The 16234-nt window shown below is 38.4% G+C and overlaps 1 protein-coding gene across 1 annotated transcript; it reads right to left on the bottom strand.

Moving 5' to 3' along the window:
• Positions 1 to 690: 690 nt before the first annotated feature.
• mgst3a (microsomal glutathione S-transferase 3a) lies at positions 691 to 3978 on the bottom strand. Its single transcript, XM_082147754.1, has 8 exons — positions 3849 to 3978; positions 3252 to 3350; positions 2789 to 2898; positions 2634 to 2708; positions 1602 to 1675; positions 1280 to 1337; positions 1127 to 1199; positions 691 to 1015 (listed from the first exon to the last, which is right to left on the bottom strand). The coding sequence occupies exons 2-8, from the start codon at positions 3340 to 3342 to the stop codon at positions 885 to 887; spliced, it is 612 nt and encodes a 203-aa protein (XP_082003880.1). The 5' UTR covers positions 3343 to 3350; positions 3849 to 3978; the 3' UTR covers positions 691 to 884.
• Between the last annotated feature and the right edge of the window lie 12256 nt (positions 3979 to 16234).

Below are 16234 nucleotides of genomic sequence, written 5' to 3'. Positions count from 1 at the left end.
TTCCGTCACACCACATGGATTATGGGAAATGTAGTAAATCTGGTTTAATGGCCGCGCACTCCTTATGAGACCTAGCATTAGCAAACATACTGGATCAGTAAGATATGACACCATTCACATACATTATATTTTACTATATACCTGTCTGTTTAAAAAAAAAAAAAGTGCTATAGCCATTTCTAGCACACTAAGCATCACGTGAGACATTTCACATACTGTAAACTCAACTGTTATTGTTTAATACTGGCCTAATAACATATAGCTTGCTAGCCTACCACACATTTACAAATTGTAACATGCATTACAGTTTACTTAATATAATTCCGTGAGTGAGAGACAATATTACATTTATCTTAACTTTAGCTTCTTAGCTTTATTTTTAGTTGATGTTAACTTAAGGTATTTTTATGCATATTTTGCATACCATCAGAACTTCCCTTTATTCAAATCTGTGATACAGGGTATAGTTAACTAAAACTTAAACTACCATAAAATAAACTACCATTTTCGTTACTGTAAAAAATAAAACAAAAACAAAAATTACCAAAAGGTTCAAATGCAAAAATAGAAACTAATTTAAAAACTAATAGTATCTCAATGATATTAAAATATATCCACTTGGCTGTTATAGCATGTTTCACATAAGTTCACTGTACTTTTTTAAAGACAAAACAGTAACTGAATCGAACATTTCAACTTTTTATGCTATTTATTTAAAACAGAAATGTACACACAGAGAATTCCCAGAGGTCTTACAGTGTGAAATTAGCCTCTTTGTGTTTTTCTAATTTTACATAACATGTTTTTTTTGTTTTTTTTTACTTTATAGTCACTTTATAGAATGTGGAATTAGAGTAGAATTGAAATGGAAAACATGATTTCCACTATTTAAAACATATTGGCCATTTGAACCCAGGTCCCCATCCGAGCAGTGTTCTCCCGGTGTTCACCGTGCAGATGAACAGACCCAGAAAAGCAAGCATCCCGAACGAGCCACGCCGGCGCTTCTCAGGGTCTAATAGGACAGAACACAACACTCAAACTCATTTCACTAGCTGTATTCATAATCCAGAATTCATAATTAAATCTACACAGATCAGTTCTGTGGAGGTGCAAAGACACTCACTTCCAGTAGAGTATCCTTGAGCGTACAGCAACCGACTGACAATCCAGATCATTCCCAACGCGCTGGCCAGGCGCTGAGAAACACAATTAGCAGTTAATCGCTCAGTTAGCATTAGCTTGCATGGGTGTTTATAAAGCTTGAATCTATACTCACTGGATGCTGAATCCCACCCACAGATAAATGAAACAGGAATAGAGACGAAACTTCAACACTGTAAGAAAATGGCACATATATAAATATACTGCTTTTTTTTTTTTAAGATATAATTACAAATGACACAACAGCATCAATAAACCATCAGAAAAGCAGCAAGGAAACCAATCACATCAATCACTTCTCAATCAAATGTAAAACATGAAATAAGCTGATATTTATTGTATAGACACACTTTAATATTTAGCAGTAATATATCTGCTGTAATTCTGTAATGTATCCTGAGAATATTAATGCATAATGAATAGTAATGCACGCATACGTGTTCTGATGCGCTCGCTGGATGCAGTTGAATATGTGGCCGGTCTCTGGATCATCACTGTACATGGTAGGATACTAGAAAATAAAATTAATACTTTCATCATAGATTCAAACTTAATTACAGTGATGCAGAAGAACCTTTCAGTGAATAGTTCTTAAAAGAGCATTTTTCTTCTTGATGTTAAAAACATTTTAGATAATTTAAAGAACCTTTTACCATCATAAATGTACAAATTTATATCTAACCATTCTGACTTTTTTTCTCGCAATTCGGAGTTTAGATACAAACTCCGAATTGGAAGACATTAAGTCAGAATTCTGACATTGCGATGAGCCAAAACATTATGACCACCTGCCTAATATGCTGTTGGTCCTCCATGTGCTGCTAAAACAGCTCCGTCCCACCCAGGCATGAACTCTACAAGAGGCTGAAGGTGTCCTTCAGGTGTCCCTCTGGCACCGAGACGTCAGCAGATCCTTCAAATCCTGTAGTTTGAGGTGGAGCCGCCATGGACTGAACTTATTGGTCCGGCACATCCACAGATCTGGGGAATTTGGAGGCCAGAGGAACACCTTGAACTCTTCATCATGTTCCTCAAACCATTCCTGCTGAAAGAGGCCATCAGGGAACACCATTGTCATGAAGGGGTGTACCTGGTCTGCAACAATGTTTAGGAAGGTGGCATGTCAAATATACGTCTACATCTCTGCGCCGATAGCCTTGTGGGCAAGTGCGCTGTTGTGCTTCGGGAGACCCGAGTTTGAGCCTTCTGTCGAGGACCTTCCTCTCTAGTTACTTGTCCTATCTTAATAGGCAAAAACGGCAAAAATAAATTGTAAAAAAAAAATATATACGTCCACATTAATGACTGGACCCAGGGTTTCCCAGCAGAACATTGACCAGAGCGTCACACACTCCCTCCACTGGCTTATAGTCATCCCACAGTCCATCCTGGTGCATCACTTCCCCAGGTAAACAGCGCACACGTACACGACAGTCCACGAGATGTAAAGAAAACAGGACTCATCAGACCTTCTTCCACTGCTCCAAGGTCCAGTTCATCTTAGATCTCTGATTGCTCTCCATACGCAGCAGATGCACTGTGTGCTGTGACACATTCCTCACATAACCATCATTTAAAATGTGTGACCTGTGCTTCATAGACCTTCTGTAGGCTCGGACCAGACGGGATAGCCTTCATTGTCCTCATGCATCAATGAGCCCTGGGCGTCCAACACCCTGTCGCCGGTTTGTGGATTGTTCCTCCTCGGACACTGTTGGTCAGTTCTCAGCACAGCTGAGCGAGAGCGACACACAAGCCTCGGCGTTTCAGAGATACTCTGACCCAGTCGCTCTGCCTGAACTATCTGGCCCTCGTCAAAGTCGCTCAGATCTTAATTTCTGCCCATTTCTCCTGCATCCAACATTTTAATCACGAGAACGGATTGTTTACTTTCCATCTAATCTACCCAGGTCCTTGTTAAGAGATGATCAACGTTATTTGCTTCACCTGTGACTGTTCATAATGCTTTGGCTCATCAGTGTATATCTCACAATTCAGGTTTTTTTTTCTCAAATAAAGGATAAGATATGGGCATATAAATAGCATAATAAACCAAGTTTCTGCTTATTTTATATAAATTTATATACAAAGTTGATGTAAAGACAGATGACCCAACAGGAGAAATGATGCCGCTCCGGTCAGCGCCACATAGCCGTACTCTTTAGACAAAACCACCATCTTCAAGACTGAGAAAACAGAAATATCACAGGATCTAAATGATACTGTGTGGAACAGCATACAAGTGTACAACGGAGAAAAATCTAGAAGATATATGAATCCAGAAATAGTCCCAATTGAGTCTGATTACAGACATACAAATAGCTGTTCTGTGAAATCAATAATGTGCTTAGTCATCTCTGTCTGTGATAGTACAGTAACCTCAAAGTGGACTCTGACAGTGCTACTAGTCTAGGTCATAAGTAGTAGCAATTAAGTTAAATTCAAGTCATTCTAATAGTTGTCAAAAATACACAGTTCTGTAAAATAAGCACACATGCAGGAACAGGTACATTTTCTGTGCACCCACAACAGTGTAAAAGTGAAAGACAATTATTCAAATCAATAATCCCACTGTTGCATTATTAAGATTTGTTCACATTGTTCTATTCAGACACAATCAATGCAATATAATATTGTTAATCAAGAGACAGTATTTAAAAGCATTTGCTGCTTTATTTTGTTACCTGCTCTTCGTTGGTTATCTGGAAGACGGAGGACAAAGATCACTCGTGTTACTACTAGTACTAAGTGTGACGCTTATGGGTAAAGGGTCAATCTCCACAAGTCCCATCCAGTCTGCCTTCAAGAAACAAACTGCACATATTCAAACATTTGAAAAGCAAAGACTTTTAATATTTTTGTTAAATATGTAATATAAAATATATTTTACAAATATGCTTTGTATATATTATACACATCCTGTCTTTTATTCTCTAATCTTGAATAAATATGTATTTATAGCCATTTATTATTGTTTTTAGCGCCATGTCAGCAGCAGGGCTATGGCAAAAACAAAGTAACAAAAGTTGTACAATTAACAAAAAACTAAGACATTTAAGACAAGACTAAATTCTAAAATACATTCGGTTGACACTTAAAGGGATAGTTTACCCAAAAATGAAAATTCTGTCATCATTTACTCATGTTGTTTTAAACCTGTATGAGATTATTTTTTCTGTTGAACACAAAATAAGTTTATTTTTTTTATTTTGTTATAAATGGTTTCTGGTCCCCCAACTTCCTTTAGTATTGTTTCCAAAATATGGAAGTCAATGGGGACCAGCAACTGTTTGGTTACCAATATTCTTTAAAATATCCTATTTTGTGTTCAACAGAAGAAAGAAACTCATACAAACAACATGTGAGTAAATTATGATTTTTTGAAACAATATCCCTTTAATTACATTAGTTCTCTAAATAGTGCAGTATAGCAAAATATTACAGCTTTAAGAACATTAAAGTTGTGTCCCAACTTTGACGCACTTTGGACTATGCACTCACACGTGTATTGTAGGAACTTTATACGGTTATTTGTCATTGAACATCCAATTCTGTTAGCCCCGCCCTCTCCACTACGTAATTAAAGCTGCGACAGTAGAGTGCAGTGCATGGTTGTGCACTTTTTCTCTTTCGAAATGTTCGATAAACACTACTCGCAATATTTATAAAGCGGAATGGAAAGTGAATTAGTTCGAATTTGGAGCGCAGTTTCAGAACATCACAATCTATTATTTCAACAGAATTGAGAGCCCTAACGGTTAAGCAGGGCATCAAAAAATTAGTTTATACTCATTGTGTTCCTCCCCACGGAAATCTTTAGTAAAAGGCGAAAGATTTATACGATCTGAAGAGAAACATGAGTGTACTGAAGATTACTGAAGTACCAGCACGTGACCGGGTGTTAAGGAACACACTTCACGAGAACGGCGATGAACACCGTGTGTTCAACATTTATCGTAGATAATCTTATTTGTTGTGAGACTGGATAGTTAGTACCTATTCTATATGATAATAGTGATCATCCGGTCTGCTCTTTTTTTATTTTAAACGTGAGAAAAATAACAAAAAACACACCCTTTATGATCCCTGTTAAACGGTCACAGACCAAAAGTGAACATCTTCCAACGTTCTGTTGTAAAACGTTTAAGATACTGACAAGAAAACGCGAACCTACAACTCACTGCTCTTGAAGGATACATTTATTAGCTTTATTATATAATAAAATATTATGCACTTGCATATTATCTTCATCAAAAATGAAGACGATGAGAAATCGTTTTCTTATAGAAAAGTTTTATTTTACACTTGTTTACCTCATCTGTTATAGCTACACTGACTGGAAATAGACTACATTTGATATTATATTGCTGGTTGGCCTACTTTTTATATTATTATTTTTTATATCTAGTTTATTTTATTTTATTAATTTCTTGTCTTTTGTTGTTTTATTAGTTTGTCTTGAATAATTGCTTAATGACTTTAGCCTAAGTAAGCAATGTTTCATAAGAAGTTATTAGTCGCTTATTGCCATTTTGATTTAATATTTATGTCAACTTTGTATATAAATGTATATAAAACAAGCAAAAGCATTATTTATATGCCCACATCTTCTAGCGTAGCTGATATGAGTGGAAAGCGGTGAGGAGGACCCAGAATTCCTCTGCATACGATCGCAAGAGATTAAATCAATCATACCATTCCATTCCATTGTGAACGAAAGCACACGTTCCATGCACGTGTATATAATTAAGATTTTAAGCTTAATTTTCCATATGATCTGATATTCAACATTATAAGGAAGCCCCACTGTTAAGCAGGGCGTCAAAAAATTAGTTTATACTCATTGTGTTCCTCCCCACGGAAATCTTTAGTAAAAGGCGAAAGATTTATACGATCTGAAGAGAAACATGAGTGTACTAGTTTCCGGACTGCACCAGCACGTGACAGGGTGTAAGGAACACACTTCACAAGAACGGTGACGAGAACCGTGTGTTCAATATTGAACGTATATTATTTGTTGTCAAACTGGATAGTTACTTTTCTGTATGATAATAAAGTGACTCATCCTTTTTTTATTTTAAACGTGAAGATAAAAAAATAAATAAACACACACACACACACACACACACACACACACACACACACACACACACACACACACACACACACTTTGATCTCTGTTGAACTGACACAGACCAACAGAGGGCGTTGTCTTCTATCAGTGAGTGGAACACAAAGGGAAAGTTCTCTTCTAACGTTCCACTGTAACTTTTCAACTGTTCTCGGAGCAGCCTCAACTCTGATTGGTTCTGTTCTCTTGGTGTTTTAATGGTGCCTTCACGTGCTATGGAAAAGATGATATTTTCCACTTGTGAACTGGTATTTACCAGTGTGTTGTGTTCAAGTGCTTTTGTTGTCGTAATGTAGGTAAAAAAATTGGACTCACAGATCCAGACCTGTTATTTGGCTAAAACAATTTTAGATCATGATGTCGCTGGCGTACACTACAGACGAAATACATTCACGTGAGTAAATTGCCTGACCGCTCATTACTAGGAGGCTCCTATTGACTGCTAGCTAGCATCTGCTCTGGGTAGGTAACACCAAACCAACGGTATTTTTAAAACTGACACTGAGTGTTAATGCATTATATTACAATTGTTAATGACACAACATTTTATAGGCTACAAAAACTATCCGCTAACAGTAGCAAAAAACGTTTAGTTGTGTACAATGCTTATTCACGACTCTTGCGTAGCTCTCCGCTATTTTGAAAAGGTCAAAGGTTATCTCATCTCGGCAACTCGTGCATCAAAATATTCTACGAGCTGCCCAGTGGAAAATACCCATAGACAGTATATAAAATGGACACAGCGACCCCATTGGATTCAACGGAGACAAGTGAAGTCAATTAGAAGCACTAACTTCCTGATGGTCGAGCGTACTGCGCAGACTCACACTGAGCTTGACGACGTAGATGTGACATGAGCAACCCGTCTATCTACTAGTAGCTGTGCCAAGAGAAATCTGAATCATTCCCTTCCGAATCTTGCAGAGACGGAGAGTGTGAGTAGGAGGTGTCCATGAGCTAGGAGCAGGAGAAAAGTATTCTGATTAATTACTTTGTCATTTTGCCTCCACGTCCCCCCGATTGCCCGCGAGCTTCTCCTCCTGTCCATACGGTAATCTCTCTACTGTGCGACAGCGAGTCGCGTGGTTATGACGCAATCGTTAGCCTATTTTTACAAAAACTGCTTCTACGGGGCCATAACGTAAGATACAAGGTAATGGAGCCTTTTATACATTTTCGTGTTTCTTTAGAAATAAATAATGGACAAATGGAGTCTTTAAACGCCTCAGATGTAAAGTTATTCGCTGTCAAAGTGACGCCAAAATGAATGGGAGTCAATGGGATGCTAACAGCAGGTGATGGTCCGCTAGCCAATGGCGGCGCCCGGGGAAACTTCAAAATAATATGAAACCCTGCCCCCCTGAAAATACCACATGAGTGGGTGTTCATGTGCATTTTCCATGTCGGCTTTTGGCATTTACCATAATTACCATAGCACGTGAAGGCACCATTAGTCTTCTTAGAAACTAACGAAAACACCAAGAGAACAGAACCAATCAGAGTTGAGGCTGCTCCGAGAACAGTTGAAAAGTTAGTGGAAATGAGACTGACTGAAAATGTCGGCGAAAAATCTTGGATACCAGTAACGTCATGAAAAGAAGGAGAGGGAGGCCAGGAGAACGACCAGTCTTTCAAAAATGTTCTTTATCAAGACAGGTTAGTGTAACGTTAGTCAGTGTAGGGATGTCGATCTCATTAATGTATACCAGCGTGCGCCGCCCGAACGATTCGCGCTCAGACTAGTCCCCGTATTTCTTGCACTAGGCTATTAGGGAACGTTGACGTTACTTAGTTTGTTGGTTTGTAACTTTGTATAACACGCAGAAAATGGCAGGATTACAGGCCTGCCCAAGTAACTGTCGATAACACGCGAATACAACTCATTAGCCTACTCTTGAAGGATATTTATTAGCTATATTATTTAATAAAATATTATGCAGTCGCATATTATCTCCATTAAGAAAATGTCTTTAAGATTTTTGATTTAGAATTGATGTGAAACTGACTTTTTAAAGACGTGTATCAGATATTTACACAGCAGATGCTATCCAGACAAAGACATTTTGGAGATGTAGCCTATCTGGGAACTGACTGGAAATAAATTGTATAGGCCTACATTTTATATATATATATATATATATATATATATATATATATATATATATATATATATATATATAATGTAGGCCTATACAATTTTATATATATATATATATATATATATATAAAATGTAGGCCTATACAATTATATATATATAAGTTCATTTTATTATTTTACTAAGTTCTTGTCATTTCATTAGTTTGTCTTGAATAATTTCTTGATGACTTTAATATTTCATAATAATTAAATATTTACATCAACTTTGTATAAATAATAAGCAGAAACTTTGTTTATTATGCTATTTATATGCCCATATCTTATCCCGTATTTGATATGAGTGGAGAGCGGTGAGGGCCCAGAATTTCCCCTTGAATACAATCGTAAGAGATTAAATCAATACCATTAACATATTGTGAACGAATGCACACGGACACACAAGCGATAAACATGTATAATTACGCTCGTTCCTTCATAATATCTGACATTAAACTCTGTTAGGAAGCCCCACCATTGAGCAGGGCATCAAAAAATTTGTTTATACTCATTGTGTTCCTTCCCACGGAAAAAGTTATTAGTAGCTTATTGCCATTTTGATTTAATATTTATGTCAACTTTGTATATAAATGTATATAAAACAAGCAAAAGCATTATTTAAATGCCCACATCTTCTAGCGTAGCTGATATGAGTGGAAAGCGGTGAGGAGGACCCAGAATTCCTCTGCATACGATCGCAAGAGATTAAATCAATCATACCATTACATCCCATTGTGAACGAAAGCACACGTTCCATGCACGTGTATATATTTAAGATTTTAAGCTTGATTTTCCATATGATCTGATATTCAACATTATAAGGAAGCCCCACTGTTAAGCAGGGCGTCAAAAAATTAGTTTATACTCATTGTGTTCCTCCCCACGGAAATCTTTAGTAAAAGGCGAAAGATTTATACGATCTGAAGAGAAACATGAGTGTACTAGTTTCTTGACTGCACCAGCACGTGACCGAGTGTAAGGAACACACTTCACGAGAACGGTGACGGACACTGTGTGTTCAACATTTAACATAAGTTATTTGTTGTGTGACTGGATAGTTAGAACCTTTTCATATGATAATAAAGTGACTCATCCGATCTGCTCTTTTTTTTTTTTTTTTTACGTGAGATTTAAAATAAATAAATAATAATAATCACACTTTATGATCCCTGTTGAACTGACACAGACCAACAGAGGGCGTTGTCTTCTTCCATCAGTGAGTGGAACACAAAGGAAAAGTTTTCTTCTAACGTTCTAATTCTTCTTAGAAACTAACAAAAACACCAAACTGAAAGTGAGAAGCACTTCTGGACAAGTGACGGACAGACATTTGAGTACAGCATAACTTTTTGTTTCTTTATTGTGTGTGTTGAGATAAAAAAGAGCGAGAAATGTTTTGCAATCGGCAGGATTAGTTAAAGGAACAGTAGGCCTATGTAAGAAATGTATTTCAATTAATCATAAAATGGCCCTGATATGTCACTAGACATTAAGAAATCATGTTCATTTCAAATACTTATCACTGACAACAGTAGTCCGGCCAGGATATTGTCATTTAAGGAAGTTGCAGCCCTCAACTGATGTTGATGTTGTCATGTTGTGTTTTGGCCTGAAGCTCCACCCTCCACCTATCTACCAATCACGAAGTCAGTAGTGTTTCGGCATCCGGGTTGCCAGCTCTGCTCTAGTTACCACAGCTGCAGCTACAAACGTGTCGGATAAAAAATGTCTAACGTTACGAAACCTAAAAGACCTCGTTATGAATCCGAAATACGTCGTGACAAAGTCTGAAATAAAACAAGGATTTGTATAGGAGATGCCTTTGAAAGATGGAGACGGCTGAAACCGGAGAAGAATTTGAACACAGACGCCAACGTAGCTAATTTTCTCCTGGACAGGTAAGATTCATCTATGTTTGGCTAACTTGTACTTAAATGTAAATGGACATTTCAAATATTCATGACAGTCGAACAAAGTTATGCATGTTCGTGCAAAGTACGTTAGCACATATGGAGGAGGTGGGTCATCGAATTGAAAAGGTAAGGAATTGTTTGGGAAATAAAAAACGGCGAGTCGTCATTGCTAACATTAGCAATGCATTATCAGAGCCCGTTTCTCTGTCATTATGCTGAGACGCTGAGGAAAACAACATTAGCACGCCCATTATGGCAATGTGTAGGACTCGTCACTTGCCATTGGAACCTCCTTGTAGCAGCCTACGTTCCTGCTGGATCCTGCAGCCTAGCTGGCAACCTCGAGTCAGGGGGGAGGGGATACACCGCTCTACAGTAATTTGAGAGTGATTGCAGTACCAGTTTTGGCCACAATCTTACATACGGTTCCTTTAAAGCTTAAAGATCGTGTCCACTTTACAGCCAAGGCGAAACTGCCATCCTGAAACGAAACACAGGACCTGATCAGGGTCGTCATTAGTGGTGACAAATAAAGGGACCCCAATCACCCAGGGGGCCCACTAAATCAGGTAGTTTTCCTTTAATCCCCTACTCTTATGGATTAATATAGTACAGGGGAGAGCGGGGCACAACCTAACACATTTTCGTTTTGCTGAATTATTAAAAAAATTATTAAGTTAGATTAGACTTTTTTTTTTTACACAAGCAACGTACACATCTCAGCTACAAATGAACACTTAAAGTTTTTTTCTAGGACCTACCATTTTCGTAAAGTTGCACTGAAAGTGACAGAAGTGCAAATGTTACAACTTACCCCATATGCGGGGTTATTATGTCATCATTATCCTTATTATGGATCAATATCATGGATAGAGATATAGGAAAGGGCTGCACAGTTTTGCAATAACTAAATAAATAAAGTATTGTAATTGCAATTGAATTATATTTGTGTGTGTTTTTTATTGCATGGAAAACAGGCAATATTCTTAATAAATAAGTGATCAATGCGTAGTAAACAAATGTGAATTTTTTTTTTATAAAATCATACTCAAATTATATTTAAATTCCCAAAAAATGTGTGAAAGTTCAACAAAGTTAAATGTGGCAAAATAAATAAATAAATAAATAAAATAAAACCTGAAAAGTTGTGTGGCTCCCTGTTTTTATTTTTTTATTATCTTTGTACACTTGGCAGCTTAGTTGAAACACTGTGCTACAACTAATCCCGCTGTGTAAAAAATATTTTAAGCCTAGCTAACAGTTGCTGACATGTTTCAAAATGGTGCTATGTTTTAGCCAACAAGACAGTGATTTGTGACATACAAATCATCGTAAGATTTGGTGACATACACATAGATTTCATCATGACATAGACACATAGACATACATCATAGATTTGGTGACATACACATCCAACCCAGAAACTGAAAAAAAAAACCTATGATGAAAACATTTACTTGCATGGTGTCAAAACACTCTTTGTCCAGTATCTTCACGAAATCTTATCAAAACTTTCCACAAATAAGCAGGAGACCGTCTTCTGGCAGCGAGACAAAACAAGCGGAAACCCAACTTGCTTGACCCTGACTAACTATGTAAAAGGTCCGTGTTACATTTAACCCTGCGCTCCCCTACTACAGCGTTAGCTTCTATGAGAGTTGAACGAAAACCACAAAAACCATGCAATTTAGTTAAAGAAGTTTTCCAAATATGTCCTGTCTCTGCCATCATTCTCCCATAATTATTTCAGTCAGTCAGCGGCAAACTAGTCTCGCGTAGCCAGACCTTCAGACTGACGGCAGAAGGTCTGGACTCTATTACCCCTTTTCCACCAACAAGAACCGGGTGCTGGTTCAGAGCTAGAGCTATTGCCAGTTCGGAGTTGGTTCGACTGACGAGCTTACTAAGAACCGGTTTGCGTTTCCACCGGCCAGAGAGCCACAACAGAGCTATATCTTACGTCACTGCATACGTATCATGTTGCCCAGCAACGCTAGTGCGGCAGCGCCAAACACAAACACACCAGACTTGTTCGAGATGCATCGGCTTCTCGCAGAACGATCAGCACATGAAATCAAAGCACTGTGAAAGCGATCAAAAAGCACAAGGAGTCGTATGATCTCCAAACACTCCCGCAGCTCTGATCGGTCCACGCTGCTCCGATGCATCTCGAACAAGGCATCAACAATAATAGACGTTGCGTTACTATGGATGCTCATGGGTTTGCGAAAATAAATCGGCATCCAAACACGGCGAATCCAACGCGTCCTTGCAGCTCGCCGTAACTTACATAGATGGATATTATAATCGAGCTGCTATTAGCTCAACTAGCTGCTATTTAAAAATGGCGGTCACAAGTTTCTCTTCAGTCTTGTTGGACACGGTAACCCCGCCCCCAGTCTCTGACGCAAGCGGTTCTTTCTTGGCTCCGTTCTAGACCCTGCAATGATTTGGTGCTACTTAAGAACCAGTTTTACTGGTTCGGAGCTGGTGCTTTGGCGGTGGAAAAACAAAGAACCGATTTGAAACTAGGCTCTGGCTCCGAACCAGCACCAGCTCTGCCTTGGTGGAAAAGGGGTATTTCTGAGCTTTTCTTGGCCAAGGACCGCCCAAGAGGACGTTTGACTGACATGTAACCCAACCAATCACAGTTTGTTTTGTTCCGCGTCATGTTTAGGGGCGTGGCAATATAATGTCGATGTCCCTACAATAACAGACCGGTGTGCATCTAATAAATTATTAATTCATGAACGTTGTGCAAGTTTACTGCAACAATGGAGCCGCGAACTTCACATACTTTTTGAAAATCCAGCGTTTAATTGATCCTGGCAAGCGCTATTGTCGCAGTTGTAAACACAACGGCTTTCTTCTTCCACGAGGGGTTTTGGCATCACGGCATTTGTTTCCAGGCGGGCCGATAAAGAATGCGACACACACGTCTCCCGGACATCCTGTAGAATTCAACCAATCAGATCGCGACTTCGAAACTCCTGAAGTGTTTCCAGAAAAGTGTGCCATATGCATCAGACGTTCAGCCAACGGTTTGTGGGCGTGACGTCTGAGGCTGAGACTAGCGGCAAACAGACAAAGGACCCAATAAAATCACAAGTCCCGCCTCTGCTAGTGAAAAGAACCAATCAGAGTTGAGGCTGCTCTGAGAACAGAACCAATCAGAGTTGAGACTGCTCCGAGAACAGTTGAAAAGTTACAGTGGAAATGAGAATGACTGAAAATTTCACTTTTTCTCTTAAGAAATGTTAGGTAATCTCTAATCACAGTATTTAGAATATGAAATGGAATAACATAGTGCATTAGTTCTGTGCTGGGACACAGTTTCAGATAATCTCAATCTATTATTTCAACAAATTTAAGAGCCCTACCAATTAGGCAAGGTATCAAAAAATTATTTTATACTCATTGTGTTCCTCCCCACGGAAATCTTTAGTAAAAGGCGAAAGATTTATACGATCTGAAGAGAAACATGAGTGTACTAAAGATTACTGTAACACCAGCACGGACCCGAGTGTAAGGAACACACTTCACGAGAACGGTGACGTACACTGTGTGTTCAACATTTAATGTATATTATTTGTTGTGAGACTGGATAGTTAGAACCTTTTCATATGATAATAAAGTGACCTTATGAAAGTGACTCATCCGGTCTTCACTTTTTTTTTTTTTTTTTTTTGTGATTTCTAGATAAAAAATAAATAAAAAAAATAATAAAATAAAAAACACACACACTTTATGATCCCTGTTAAACTGACACAGACCAAAAGAGAAAGTCTTCTAACGTTCTTTTGTGAAACGTTTTAAGATACTTTCAAGAAAAACGCGAATATACAATTCACTGCTCTTGAAAGATACATGTATTATTATTATCATTTAATAAAATATCATGCAGCAGCATATTATCTTCATCAAAAATTTGAACGAAAACCCCAAATAAAACATGCGATTTAGTTCTCTTGTCTCCAAATATCTCTTGTCTCTGCCATCATTATTATTAATCATAATCCCATAATTATTTCAACTCAGTCAGCGGCGAACAGATGAGGGACCCCAAAAAAAAAATATATGCAAGTCCCGCCCCTGCTAGTGAACAGAACCAATCAGAGTTGAGGCTGCTCCGAGAACAGAATCAGAGTTGAGGCTGCTCCGAGAACAGAACCAGGGCTGCGTTCAGCCCCGACAAAACGTTGCACAACGTTTTTTAAACAGAAACGGTGATGCGTTGAACACACTGTTCTGATGACGCAAGAGTTGCAACTATGTCTCATGAGAAGGCCATTCTTTGTGTTCTTTGTGAAGAATTTCATGATGAAGTCGGTATAAATAGGTGTTAAATACTACAAAATATGCCCGATGTTACAGTTACTGCACTTGCCGCCCAGAACAAAAGAGAACATCCCAATCCAGTGAAGGGATTGCTGAAACTGAAATGGAAGCACACATCTTAGCCTACCTAATTCAGACTAAAACACATCTATTTAGCCTCACATAATGACTATTTGTTTTAATACCCTTTATTTTCTTTCTCATTTTTAGGAAAAGCACTTAATTACCATTGTTTATTTCTATACCAAATGGCATACACTTGTAATGAAGCTAAAAATATAAACTACATCATTATGTTGATATCCTATATTTTTACAATAAAACTTACGACAAACATGTCTTCTAATATCCTCAGTTGTTGCGTATACCGAGCTGCATCGAACACATTTGTGAATTACTTTCCTTGAACCCATTGTGCGAGTTCACTTTAATACCGCGTGCTTTATATACATGTTGCTGCTGATTGGACTGCAATTCTGACACACCCACCAAACAAGAGAAAACGTATCTCAAACCCTGGTGCACACCGGTGCACGCCGTTTCCAGGAAACTTGAACTTGAACGTGCCCCAGAATTGAGGCTGCTCCGAGAACAGAACCAATCAGAGTTGAGGTTGCTCCAAGAACAGAACCAAGAACCAATCAGACTTGAGGTTGCTCTGAGAACAGAACCAATCAGAGTTGAGGCTGCTCCAGGAACAGAACCAATCAGAGTTGAGGCTTCTCCAAGAACAGAACCAATCAGAGTTGAGCCTGAACCAATCAGGCTGCTCCAAGAACAGAACCAATCACAGTTGAACAGAACCAATCAGAGTTGAGGGTGCTCCGAAAACAGAACCAATCAGAGTAGAGGCTGCTCCAAGAACAGAACCAATCAGAGTTGAGGCTGCTTCAAGAACAGAACCAACCAGAGTTGAGTCTGAACCAATCAGGCTACTCCAAGAAAAGAACCAATCAGAATTGAGGCTGCTCCAAGAACAGAACCAACCAGAGTTGAGGCTGCTCCGAGAACAGGGGCACGTTCAAGTTCAAAACGGTGCGCAACGTTTTGCTACGGTTTCCGGGTTGAACGTCATGTTTCCTGGAAACGGCGTGCACCGGTGTGCAACGGGGTTTGAGATACGTTTTCTCTTGTTTGGTGGGTGTGTCAGAACTGCAGTCCAATCAGCAGCAACATGTATATAAAGCACGCGGTATTAAAGTGAACTCGCACAATGGGTTCAAGGAAAGTAATTCACAAATGTGTTCGATGCAGCTCGGTATACGCAACAACTGAGGATATTAGAAGACATGTTTGTCGTAAGTTTTATTGTAAAAATATAGGATATCAACATAATGATGTAGTTGTTTATATTTTTAGCTTCATTGCAAGTATATGACATTTTTTGGTATAGAAATAAACAATGGTAATGAAGTACTTTTCCTAAAAATGAGAAAGAAAATACAGGGTATTAAAACAGTATGAACTACAAATAAAGTCAGTATGTGAGGCTAAATAGATGTGCTTCCATTTCAGTTTCAGCAATCCCTTCACTCGATTGGGATGTTCTCTTTT

The sequence above is a fragment of the Leuciscus leuciscus genome, assembly GCF_965113295.1.
Source record: "Leuciscus leuciscus genome assembly, chromosome: 19".
In the NCBI taxonomy this organism is placed as follows: domain Eukaryota; kingdom Metazoa; phylum Chordata; class Actinopteri; order Cypriniformes; family Leuciscidae; genus Leuciscus; species Leuciscus leuciscus.
Note: the sequence above shows the minus strand (reverse complement) of the source record. Positions and strands in the feature narration are given on the sequence as shown.

Excerpts from the sequence above, each read along its gene's own strand:
- mgst3a (XM_082147754.1), bottom strand. The coding sequence starts at position 3,342 with ATGGTGGTTTTGTCTAAAGAGTACGGCTATGTGGCGCTGACCGGAGCG. Across the intron at positions 1,338-1,601 it reads CAGCGAGCGCATCAGAACAC|TGTTGAAGTTTCGTCTCTAT; the intron begins GTATGCGTGCAT and ends ATTTTCTTACAG. Across the intron at positions 1,200-1,279 it reads TGGGTGGGATTCAGCATCCA|CGCCTGGCCAGCGCGTTGGG; the intron begins GTGAGTATAGAT and ends TGTGTTTCTCAG.